General features: G+C 39.2%; 1 protein-coding gene across 1 annotated transcript; it reads right to left on the bottom strand.

The window, feature by feature from the left end:
• Positions 1 to 7,686: 7,686 nt before the first annotated feature.
• Positions 7,687 to 13,326, bottom strand: nrn1a (neuritin 1a). Its single transcript, XM_042068084.1, has 3 exons — positions 12,983 to 13,326; positions 10,511 to 10,655; positions 7,687 to 9,554 (listed from the first exon to the last, which is right to left on the bottom strand). The coding sequence occupies exons 1-3, from the start codon at positions 13,116 to 13,118 to the stop codon at positions 9,326 to 9,328; spliced, it is 510 nt and encodes a 169-aa protein (XP_041924018.1). The 5' UTR covers positions 13,119 to 13,326; the 3' UTR covers positions 7,687 to 9,325.
• Between the last annotated feature and the right edge of the window lie 321 nt (positions 13,327 to 13,647).

Here is a 13,647-nt window from a genome sequence, read left to right on the forward strand (position 1 = left end):
TGATATAAAAAGAGAGAATACTGCATTTCTGATATTTATGACAGCACACTTTATGCAGATTAGCCTATAGCCTATGCCTACTATTTATATTACAACTCTACCTCTTTAATTCAGTTGTCTGGTTGTTGAAGCCTGGGAATATTGTAAACAAAATATAATTGGCTAGCTTACCATAGTCTACTGGTTGGACTGTTCAGTTTCCCCATGTGTGTTAAAGTTTTAAGGTAATTACTGTTCTCCTTGGGACAGGCCCTTTTGGGAAACATTGGTATTGAGATGATCAGTCAACTTGAATGCAAGAGTTTTAAACAAATATGTTCAGCATGCTAATGATGCTAACCAGATTTAATAGTCATTTAGCTAGTCGTCTTCTATGCGTCTATGCTTTCACGATTGTGAATGTTTTTTGGATTGTGCAGGCCGAGTTGCGCGTGTCCATTGAGCGAGAAAGGGAGAGCGAGAGAGAGCGGGGCAAGGAGCGTAAGCTGCAAAGCGCTGTGTGAAACACTAAAAAGGATGTGACGCGATTCTGCCTTCTCACACCGCGACACAGGTGTGTGGATATGAGTATCGCGATTTCGGTTTCGAATCGCATATCGTTACAGCCCTAATGCTAACCTCAGTAACCCACTATTAATCTGACAAAATATTAGGAAATAATGGGAAACGTACTCTCTAGACGTAGCAGCTACGAGTTTGTTGCTAATCGATGACAGCCAGCTTGCTGTCACTTAATCTTTGAGTTCATACAAACCCTCGTTCTTGAGATATCACACTCAAGGTGGGTTTGACCTTGACATTTGACTTCATCATTGAGTCCATACAATTGTTCACACCACATTTGAAGCGACGACCTCTCCTGGACCACCAACACAGCATCACTGGCAAAGAAAGCCCAGCAGCGCCTCTACTTCTTGCGCAAATTGAAGAAGGCAAGTGCCACGCCTCCCGTCATGACCACATTCTACAGAGGGACCATCGAGAGCATCGTGTCCAGCTGCATCACAGTGTGGGGCGGAAGCTGCACAGATCAGAACAGGAAGACCCTCCAGCGCATTGTTAACACAGCTAAGAGGATCATTGGAGCACCACTCCCCTCCCTGCAGGACATTTACACCACCCGCCTCACCCGCAAAGCACTAATGATTGTCAAGGACACAACCCACTCTGCACACGAACTGTTCAGCCTCCTGCCCTCTGGAAAGAGGTCCAGGAGCCTCCGCTCCCACACCACCAGACTTGCAAGTAGCTTCATCCACCAAGCAATCAGGATGCTGAACACTCTACCCACTCTCCCATCACTGACAGCCCCCCCACCCACCAGCCAGCCAGGAACCTAGGATCCTGTCTACCCTAACCCCCCCCAACACCCCCCCCAGGACCGCCCTGTGGAACTGCACTGTGACTGCGCAGTCTAACGTGTTGCTGCTTCATATCAAGCCTGATATACTTGAAATGACTGCATATCAATATAAATATACAGTACATACAAGCACAAGTTTAAACTTCATGTAAATGTTATCAATGTTATTTATCACTCTGCCACAATGCTGCTGCTACTACTACTCTGTCAGAAGGTTACGCTAGGACTATGTAAATATACAACACAACTACCTCTATTTTTTAGATATATATTCTATATTTCTATATTTTGATATATGTTCTATATTTCAGTCTCGCACTTTAATGTCTGTATGTGGTATGTCTGTATATTTTTATTTTTTATTGTCTATGTCTATGTCTAAAGTATGTAAAGTATGTCTATGTCTGCATGGGAAAGTAAGAAACAAAATTTCAATTCTTTGTATGACCAGTGCATGTAAAGAAATTGACAATAAAGCCGACTTGACTTGACTTGATACGTCAAGCCGTTCTGAAGTTGTGACGCACGAAAGCTGGCCTTTGGAAAATGTAGTTCAGAGAAAGCCTAATTGTATGCAATGCAATAGGCTACCTGCAAAATGGGGCTTTCAGTTGGTATTGATGACTGCTTATTCTGCACCCAGATAACATTGAATCATCATAGTCATTGAATCTATGTTAAATCAACATTACTTGGTCGGCCCCAGCCGTGGCGCAACTGGCTGGGGCACCTGCACTGTACGCCGGCGACCCGGGTTCGATTCCCACCCCGTGGTCCCACCCTGACTCTCTCTCCCTCTCACTTTCTGTCATTCTCAACTGTCCTATCAAATTAAAGACATTAAAAAGCCCAAAAATCAACATTACTTTGTCAACGTTAGATCATTGAATCAGTCGCACTGCAACATTGATTCTACATCACTTTTGTACCCTTCATTAATATTGAAGCAACGTTGAAATTCTAACTACAGATCAACGGGATTCCAATGGTATTTCAACTAAAACTAGAAAAGCATTTCCTGAAGGAAATACGGTGCATGAAAATGCAAAAATATGATGTAAAATATCATACAGAGTAAAAACAAACTATATTGGTTGCTAGGTAGATGAGGTTTAATATAGTTGGAATGACTGAACAGTTAAATAGGTGGATAGTTTAAATGGTTAAATTATTTAGGTAGATAGTTGATAATATGTTAACTATGTTAACAAAGATAATAATGCTAACCAAGTTACTTAACAATGCTAACTAGCATGCTAACAATGTTAACTATGCTAACCATGTGACTTAGCTAACTTAGCTTATCATTTTTAGTAGTTATGCTAACTAGCATGCTAACAATGTTAAAATGTTAACTATGCTAACCATGTGACTTAGCTAACTTAGCTAATCATTTTTAGTAGTTATGCTAACTATGCTAACTAGCATGTTAACGATGCTAACATGCTAACTATGCTAACCATGCTAACTAGCTACAGTGGGTAGGAGTCATAGTTGATGACAAGTGTTGACATAGTTAATGACAAGTTAAAAGTTGTTGATAGACAGCTAGTTTAATAGATAGTTTAATAATAGTTTAAAAGTAGACCGTTTAAAAGTTGAATGTAAAAAGTTCAGTAGTTTAATGGGTTACATTGTTTAACAGTGGATTATTGTAGTGAGGACTTTTATATTGAAACAGTTTTGGAAACAGTTGAATAGGATGTGTAGTCTAAATTGATCCAGATTGTATGCTTAAAGCCTGAGGCTGCAGGTGGCCTGAACACCTGCCATAGGATTTTAATGGCTTAACGGCCGTATTATGATGTCACAATCGGCAATGTTAAGTCTATGGGGATTTTTAAAAAGTTTTTCTTTAATAGTTTAAAAAGTATAAAAGTTGAAAAGACATAGCAGCTTGGTCCGTTTGAATACCTACGTTACAAAGTTTGAACAAAGTTTCTAAGTTAAACTGTTCAAGAGAAATTGCGTACGGAAAAAGTGGTAAGCGGAATAATAATAAGTAGTTGTTGTTGATGTTGTTGCCTTGGAAGAACAGTACAGTGCATTTTCATGCACTGTAATAAGAAGTTGTTGTTGCCTAGGAAGAACAGTACAGTGCATTTTCATGCACTGTAATAACAAGAAGGTGTTGCCTAGGAAGAACAGTACAGTGCATTTTCATGCACTGTAATAATAAGAAGTTGCCTAGGAAGAACAGTACAGTGCATTTTCATGCACTGTAATGAATATTAAAACAATGTTGAAATTACAACCAAACTAAAGATCAACGTGATTTCAATGGTATTTCAATTGATATTCAACCTTAATATGGCAAAATATTGGGAAATTCATAACCTGCTTTATCTACAGCCAGGATTAATTTGGCTAGGCCTAGGTATGTCTGGTTTAGGCTACACAAGTTTGGTGCAAATGGTTAAAAATAAAGCATTTTGGACATTATTTCTGCTTGGTACGCAATTTAATCTTAAAAAGACACTTGAATGATAAAGAAATAACAGGTTGTGAAAAAAAATCACCCTATGTGGTTGAAAAAAAAAAAGTTGATCCTCTACACATCTTTAGCCATTTTTTGCTATTTTTGTCCAGAAATAGGGTGAATATGTTGTCAAATGTCAAAAATAACCATTCCATTCAATTCCTGGGGTCAGAATTGTATGGGAAAATGTGTTCATTTGTCTCTGTATGTTGTTTACTTCAAATGTTATGCCACTTTCTATATCGTTTTTTGATTTTTCGGGTTCAGGTCGGGTGCAGCAAAGGGTTAAAAATGAAGCCTTTGGGACATTATTTCAGCTTGGTACCTGGCAGATTCTGAAAATAGACATTTTAAGGATTAAAAAAAATCAGGTGGCATAAAAAAAAGCCGGGGGGTGCGGGTGGACCCCTATTTCCATCTAGACTATTATTTGTGTTGCTATCAAATGTAATTTAACGCAATTTGTTGGCTAACTTGCGTCGCAACCTTTGTAGTTCACTCCGTCGTTCCTGGATTTGGTGTTTCTAGAAAGGGTAGTTCGAACTCTCAATCGCCTCTTCTTCTTCTTCTTCTTCTTTTCTTTTTAATGGCGGTTGGCAAACGACTTTTGGAAGCATTACCGCCACATACCGAAATGGAGTGTGAGTCTGGATATATTTAAAGCCTAATAATAGCTAATAAAAAAGAAATAAGGAAAGGAATTACTATATTCTTCTAATCAGACCAGTTTCTTCCAAGAAGTGAAACAAAAACCTAAAACAAACTCGCCTGATTTTTTTCTGAAGAATTGCTTTTATTGGTTCACTTTCTAGCTCCTGGATGAGTTGCTGTCTCTCCTGGTTAAACTTATTACAGTATTCTATAACATTCTCTACAATCTCAGCAGCATCACATATGCTACACATTCCATCAGCATGCTTTTTTAAAAGAAATAAAGTACTGGCCAAACCAGTATTAGGCTAGTGACAAATGGTCAAAAAGGGCTTTAGTTTTTGAGATACCCCTTTAGTATTTGACATACCCCTATAGTAGAACTAAACCCAACAATGTTTTTCCTCATCTCTAAGGTCTCCCATATATGAAATGAATTCATATGGTAAATATAGATCAGCACTTACCTCATGTAACTTACCTAGCAGTAACAATGAATTTGTCAACATTCTTCTCACCACTGATAATGTGATTTGGACCTGAGATTTTGCCAGTGTTTTTTTTTTCTTTTTCTTTCATTTTGGACACCTCATGTACATTGAGTGACAGAACACCCTAATTTGTCATACTATATTTACACATTTGGTATTGTTGGATTCAGTACAACCACACCTTTCCCACAAGCCATCATGTTTCTACGATAATCCCTGGTAAAGCAGCCACAAAGTAAATGAAAACATTCTGCATAGATTTTTTGCATGTCCGCTTATTTTAGGTATGTATTTACATATCTATTCATTCTATACATCAAGATATTCACATCTTCCTTTTCTAGTAGGTAAAGCAACTCCCTGACTACAAACATGCCAAGTTTCAAAGCTCTCAGAGCTTGTGTGATTTATCTGCAGTAATTTATATGCCTTAACTCCAATATGGACAGGCCATATTTTAGTCCTTTTTTGGTTTTGGGGTGTATAACAATATTTGTTAATTTAACAATCTTAGCAGTAAAATATTTTTAGCCAAGAATCCATTTCATTTATGGAAGACCTTAGAGATGAGGAAAAACATTGTTGCATTTAGTTCTACCTCTGGTAGGGGTATCTCAAAAATTTGGGGCCATTGTCACTAGTCTATATGCCCAAACCTCATTCTAGAGATAATGTTTTCCTCATGACCTCTCAATCGCAAACATGGACGCAAAGTTTGGTCGTTTGAACTACGGCCCCTGGGCAGTCGCACTTGTGTCGTTCCTTGGTAGTTCCAGATGGTGTCTGCAGCGCTTAACCAAAAATCACAACAGCCTAACCAAAAACGAAATAGATGTTTATCTTCTGACTCAATGATTGATCTATCCTGTAGCTTAATTTTCATTAAGAGACTGACTCCCCTACTAAAATCAGCACAGTGATACGTCCCCTTAGGATTATAAGGTTCTATCTGACATTTTTGTCAAAATTGAGTCATTTACATATTCTTATTCTGTCACACCTTAAGAAGATGAGGTGAGGTGTTTCTTGTAGTTGTATGCATTTTTGGACATTATATCTGAAGAGGTTTGTTTCACTTAGCAGTATAACTCTATGGAATTCTAAGACTTTGAAGCTCAATATCTCAGAACTACTCAGAACGTAGATAGAACCCTATAAATCTAATGGTGTAGTGGCTAAAGCAGGTGACTTGTCCCAGCGTTGCACTGTAGGTTCGATTTTCTTATGAAGTGAGATTGTCCTCTTGCTTCTCGCTACCTGCAGGTTAACTAGTGTGACACGTGGATTCAATTGTTTTTGACTGATGTCATGTACCTATTGGTCTCTAGATGCAGAGTAACTATATGCATAAATATTTATTGTCAAAACATATTGTTGTGTCTCGTAGGCCTACTCTTACTCAGAAGTGAAAATGAGGGATAGAATAACTCCGGTCGAGTGCGCAGAGCGCCGACGCGCTGCCGTTAAGCCACGAGATAGTTAACAAAACTTGCAATATCCTACCTTGAAATTTGTGTAGGCTATATATTTTTTCCAACATAGATATTTAACACAAATAATGACACATATTGGTCGGCTTAAGTCAGGTGTTTGATAGGCCTATGCTTGCAATAGGTTTAGGTTTTTGCTAATGGCAATGACAATGCCAGCATTAATCACTCGTTTTAAATGAAAATGTCGACATAGGCCGTGGCAGAGAATTTCTAGGGGGTAGGGTATTACACGTTGCCAGTGTCTCCAACAATGATATGTATCGCTGCATCATCAACAACGTTGTTGGAACTGGTGTTCAAACGCCGGAGGTAGCGAATTGCGACACAGGTAGGCTACGATGCTTGAAACAGGTGTAGCAATGTCGTTGTTTGGTAGCAAGTTGCGCCGTACCACGGTGGTTGAGCTAAGTCGTTGCTAACTTTTCTAGAAACGAGCCCCTGTACATTTTTTGTGATTATCTGCGAAAATTTTAGTTTTGCGTGAGCTCGCTATAGGCTACGTATTGATTGTTTAACAGGCTGCGTCAGCATCTATTAGTCAGTAACAGAAATTACACGTCAAAGATATGTAGGCCAATCTGGCCTTTTAGACGGCTCCTGTTATATTAGACAATATGGTCGGAAACCGGTAGCCTAACCTATTGGAGAACTTGAAAGTGTCCATTCAGTCTAGGCCTATACTTTTGCCGAATAGGCATGGCCGTATAAGGCTAGCTACCATAGGACACCGTCATGTCCTCGGTATTTTTTTCTTCAAGTTTCGTTTAATTTATAGTGTGATGAGTGTCGAACGCAACGCAGCTCACATAAACTTCAAAATAAACTTGACGTCTTGTTAATTTCTGCCAGTAGCCTAGGCTAATCTTAATTCGCCTGACCAAAGGCTGTCACAAAGTTAACGGTTGGAAAGCCAGCAGAAGTTGAGCAGACAAAGAGAAGCAGGGAAGGTGAGAAATGTAGGCCTAATGGTTGAATACAATAAAGATGTAGGCCTATAGCCTATAGGACTCAATGAGATGCTAACCTGTAATGAAAATGTTATGTTGAAATTCAGTGGAGATGCAGTTAGCTAATCTGCATTGAAACCGAAGCTATATCAATGTTATATAGGATGAATAATTAATGTTGTGAAGGATAACCTCCTAGCGTTTTGGGGTGCCCAAAATGGCTAGCGACGCCCCTGACCTCGGTATTTGAAGAGTCCTGGCTACGGCCTTGCGAATAGGCCTACGCTATTTCCACGTAGACTACTAAAATTGTCATCTAAAGACAGGTTGTTCTCAAGGAGGCTAACAAACTCCCTTGTTCATTCAATCAATAAGAAAAAGGAGGGTTAGTCAATAATAAAACATAATCTCTCTAGGATTCTGCATGCGCGCGCAAAAATGTGCCTGTAGGCTTCTACAATAATCATAACCTTGCTCATTTCCCTACATCCTAGCAAGGGGAACATGTTCTCTTGTTATACATTCATACACCATATTTCCAGCAAGTAAATCATTATACATGTAAAGTTGATTAAACCTCTTAAATGAGTACATCACACTTCTTTTAAACAGTAATAAGTTTTATTTCATTTATTTTAGGAATCTGATTTTATAGACTACCTGCATATGTCTAGGGTATTACCTAATGACTGTTTTTAAAATCTTTTTTTAAAGAATCTCTCTTAAATTCATTTCACATACATTCTCATCATTCTTTTTTTAAATATTCATGTAGGCTATTTTATGCAACATCCCATGAAACAAAATGGACGAAAATACAAACAAAATACACATCTCTTCTGAAGGTAGTGTAACGTCATCTATGCCTTGGCAACATCAATCTGTCATCTAATTTGCTGAGGTCTGGATACTGTCGTGCTACGGTACTTTTGGAAAGTAAGCTAGTATAATATTATACAATCAAATAAGGTTACCCTCAGTTTTTTTTTTCTGAAAGATGGTATTACAATAAATGGTCAGATAAATGTCATAAGCTGCCCACGTCTGGTTTTCTGTATAGGCTACCCGATAATTTGAAGGTATTTTTTTTATAAGGGCTGACTAATCATCCTCGTGACACAGAGCCTAATTCCCTCACCAGTATTCCTTCATCGTGCTGATGGAGAGTAAGCTAGCTTTCTCTGTCCCTTCATCGTGCGAATACTGTCCTTCCTGAGATTGTCAGGTCTAAGAATGTTAGGTTTTCTCTACTTATAACATCAAGTAGCCTGGCCCTACATGCATCATATCTTCAAAACATCTAGTCCATTTATAGCCTATTTGGCTTTACAGAACCCAACATTTGATAAATTAATATTTTGAGAAATCCAAAGGGATGGATACAGAGGTTGACCTAAAGCAAAATGCTGGTCTGAATTATAGTACATTTATTTGTGTCATTTCATGTTTTATTTCAAATGGACTATTAGACTCCCGATGACGAAGCTGGTCATGACTTGCAAAGATGATAGAATAGGCTATTGTAGGCTTGGTGTTGATTCCACGAGAGTGCGAGCAAAGGCTATCAAAAATGCAATCATTTGAGCTCAATACTCGGTGAATATTTTATAAGGCTGTGTGCCCATATTGTTACTCTGCTCCTTTTTTCCGCTCTGCAAATGATGCAAATATGCTGGAGTAGGCTATTCAATGAAGACAGCGCGCTGTTGTAACGCAAATCCAGCCGTCACGTCTGCAAGACATAGATATCCATTTGCGTGTAGGCCTGTGTCTTTTCATCAGCGATTTTCCAAGATGGATGTTTTACTCGTTTTTACTGTTTTGTATGTTGAATTTATTCTCTTGTGTGTTTATTCTGTTTTCTTCTCTTTATTTGTTTGGGAGATGGGGTGGGGTGGGGGTTAAAACGCAAGCCATGTCACTAGAGTAGAAAAGGCCGTTAGAAGCATAGCAAGGCCAAACGGTACGGGTGATGTAGACGCGCCATTCCCGCCACCGCAGAGTTCAAACATATTTCCTGGGTACTCCAGATTTCTTGACTGCTTTTTAAGCTTCTCCCAGAGATCTGTCGCTCCCTCTTGGCAGTCTGCAAGCGCAGTTGTAGCACACGAATGGAAACCATCCCAGTATCTGTAAGCCAAATGTTAAACAGACTCTGATTATTATATTTTAGGCCTATTACTACTAGGCCTACTACTAGCCTACTACTACTACTAATGATGATGATAGCCTAATAATAATAATAATAATAATAATAATAATAATAATAAAAACATCTGTAGGCTATATCAAATTTAACAGTTACGATCTGCTGCAATTTTAAGACATGATTCACACAGTCTAGGAAAAGTAGGCTACTAAATCTGTAGAAGATATTTAATTTTATATAAGGCTATTGACGAGACTATATAATTTCTATAATGTCAAGATTTTAATTAATTTTCTTACTTACTTATTTTTTTCTAACGAAATAATTCTCCACCTAGATTTAACAAATGATATTACCTGTTGCGAATCATCATTATCATGTCACCAATTTATTATATTGCCAATCAAAATGTATTAGCCAACATGTTCTTTGTGGCATTGATGTAGGAATTGGCTTTTGCCCTAGGGTTTTTGATCTCCCTATCCGCTTGCGCAGGCAGAGTCCAGGGACATGGGAAACCCTTAACGGGTGTCCCTAAGAGAATCTTTCGCATCATGTGGCTTTTCCGCACTCTCACTCCGCCCCTTCTCTTATGCTACCCCCCCCCTCCACACACACACACACAGAATGCTCGCATGCACTATCCATGTCCTCCTTATTCCTTTTATGGTTCGAATATCTTGATAAAGGAAATACTGAAATGAATCCTTCATGTAACAATCCCCACACGTCTGATGTAATCCGTTTAAAGTTGACATCATATCAGCACACATCCTGCTTTTTTACTATTAATTGGTTGGATCGAAGACTGTTACAGCACACAAGTGCTGTTGATACTAACGCTACATCCTTCTGGAGCCATCTGGCTACTCGCTGTCTTGAACCCCCGCCTACCTCATGTCTAATTCGGTGGGGTTTATTTAAATGTTCAACTCACCCGCAGATGGTCTGGATATTCTGCTTCTCGTCCAACTCCTGTGGATAGTTGGCCATATTTTCTCCAAGTTCAAGAAGGCAATCAGAGAAGCCTTTGAATACTGTTTCACATTTCCCTGCTGCCCTTACTGCCTGCAGTAGATACGCTGTGAAAACAGGATGGTGAGGAAGACAATGGAGGTGAGAAGGAGAACATTTCCAGCCTAACATAGCCTACAGTACGTGTTTGTGTTACACTGCATGTCATGCATCCACTAATATGCAAATAGATCGTGTGAGACCAAACACTATTCTATGCCATAGCACATTAAAATAACCCAATAGACCACAAATAGAAATGAGGGCAAACCTGCAAACCTGTTGTTGTTTTGTTATATACAAATGTAGTTCATGCCACCCTTACAGTCATAGCCACATGGACAATGAGGTAATCCTCGTCTGACTGTAGTATTGTATAAAGAGGGTGGGATCTACCTTCACGTGTATGTGTGTGTGCACGCGCGCACGGATAGTGCGTGATTGAATGAAAGATGATAAAACGTGCCATTCCCATGCATGTAAATAGGCGCGGTTTCGGCATACTACTGGCATTCTTTGCGAAAAACAAGACATCGGGGATGCTCTGTCTTATTTGGCCACTCTAACTCATTTTGGAGAAAATTAACACGGCGATTCTCGGCGTGGTTTTCCTGCATGGTTCGTTGAGCAAATAATTCCGTCAATTGGTCAATGGCCATGATGTCTCTACTTGAGTAGGCTACCCTACGAAGCATGAAGCTTGCAAAGCTGTTTAAACGTCACTCTTTTGTTGATAGGGGGAAGACAACATGCATTATTTCGGTTTTGACTGATTTTGGCCTGCCTATTTGAAATACACAGTAGGCTGCAAATATTTAATTTTTGAAAGGTAGTTTATGAATGAAATTATACAAAAAATCTAAAAAGCATAGCTATACGACTAATATAATAGACATTTCTTTCTCTTTCATTGTCTAACTGGCATCATTCATCTTTTCAATTTGCATGATGTCACACACATAGGCAGACCAGGCTATACCAGAAAATATGCTGCATAGTTCTTATGTAACATGGTGTCGTGATCAGTCTGCCTCTGCTTTGTAATTGTAATCAGTCATGACAGCGTTGATTAACAGGGAAAACAATACTCCCGAATATTATTCATGTTTCTGTTAAATAATGAATAATGAATTTAACGAATTCCCCTATGTAGCCTAGGATAGCCACCAGGATCTGTGAATGTTGTCTCTATAGTGTATTTTCTCTATGTGACAGATATAGCCAATAAGATAGACGAATGCAATCGTTGTGGATGTATGGTCTATATAGGCTACTGAAAGTAGTTTCAAAATATCATCTAGTATAATATTTCAATCGAGTTGGTCATAGTGTTTTTGTCCAACAAACCATCGGGCATCGTCACAATTTAAAGTAATAAACACATATTGTTTCAAAACAGATTCACTACTCTGAACGATGTATTGGTGCAGAGACAAAGAAATCAAGAGTAGCCTATCCATTTCAACCCATATCTAGAGCACAGATTATTACAGTTTTAAGACAGGAGAGGAGAATGCTATAGTGGATCTCATGAAGCCGCATGTTTGATTGAAAAAAGCAAGAGGGGACTGCCTCATATAAGCTACAATAGTCTTTTTATAGATGTGCTGTAGGTCTATGTAGCCCAGGATCCCATCTAGACATTTAAACAGTAGGTTTTCACACAAAAATGTTTGAATCCCGACCATATTATATGAACCAATATCCCTAAAAAAAATAGTAGGCCTATAATGTCCCATATTTGTGATATCCACACTTTTAGTATTTCTACTAAAATGTAATTTCATTTAACTTAAATTATTCATTCACGAATAATTTGTTATTGGGGAAATTGAAGGAACCTCTACAATGGACACTGTGGTTTGAATAATTGATGCCTCCCAAGCCACGTCCTTCGGATTATTGAGAGGGGAAGGCAATCCCATGCCAGCAGCAATAGGTCGTGCATTATTAGAAGGAGAGACCCATTTCTGTAAAGACTGACAGGACATGAAATTGGTCCTGAATAAAGAATTTTTAGATCAGATTTTAACCGTGTTGCAAGCGTTCGGATTAAATGTTATGGGAATATCCTCTAGGTTTGAAGGGATTTCATAGAATTTAGGTGCTGTAAAGTGACAAAAACCACAGGCTGATTTTCGCTTAAAAAGCCATCGGTGAAAATGATACCAGGCTATTCAGATCATTCCAACATGATTGCTTTGCTGGCTGTAGTTTTAACATGGGGCTTGTTGAACACAACTGATTAGGCTAATAGGCTACAATACAATAATACAATCATCCCCTTGAACAGAGGGTTTTAGAGGATTTTCACGTTTCTATGAAATGGCGTAGCCTAGGCCTATAGGTACATTTTCAGTGCAATCAGCAAAGTATTGAAATCGCAGCAACTCACCTATCTGGACAGCAAGAAACAACAAGATATATCTGCCCGTCAATGTTAATCCCATCCTACGTGGTGTAAAACCATTGGGGTATAGCCTACCGATCTTAAATTGTTGGGAGGAAAAATTATCGCCAAGACCCAACATTGAACATTACTGTCAACTTGGAGCAGTGATTCACGGAATCTTCCTCTGTTCTGCGCGCACATTGAGGCACAGAGGAGGGAAGTGGTGCACCCCGTAAAGCGAGGGCGGTGATGCCTCGCTTTTTTTACTCTCTCTGCTTCACGCCCACATCGCGCGGTTGACGTAAATGTGATTGTTGGACTCCCCTTTTCTCCATTTTCTCACTTGCTAGACAAGACTACCCCCCCCCCCCCCCCCACCACCAATGTTGTTTCAAACCCCTACCAACCAGTGGTGATTAAAGAGACTGCGGGGCTATCCGCATCTAGGTCACGGGCACGCGTGAACACTGAAGACCTCACTGCAGTCTCTGGAGGTGCAAGCCTCTCTGTGGCCGCAATTATGCCCGCAGTGGCTGATTGGCACCTGGATTTCTGTTCGATAAATTCCATCTGTTTTGCCTTTTCTTTCCCATAGTCCTAGTTTTTCATAGGCCCATTGGTGAAAAACGAAATTGAATTAGACTGTGTTGTCTTTGCTACATCTGGGT

This window comes from Alosa sapidissima, chromosome 17 (assembly GCF_018492685.1).
Source record: "Alosa sapidissima isolate fAloSap1 chromosome 17, fAloSap1.pri, whole genome shotgun sequence".
Classification (NCBI taxonomy): Eukaryota; Metazoa; Chordata; class Actinopteri; order Clupeiformes; family Clupeidae; genus Alosa; species Alosa sapidissima.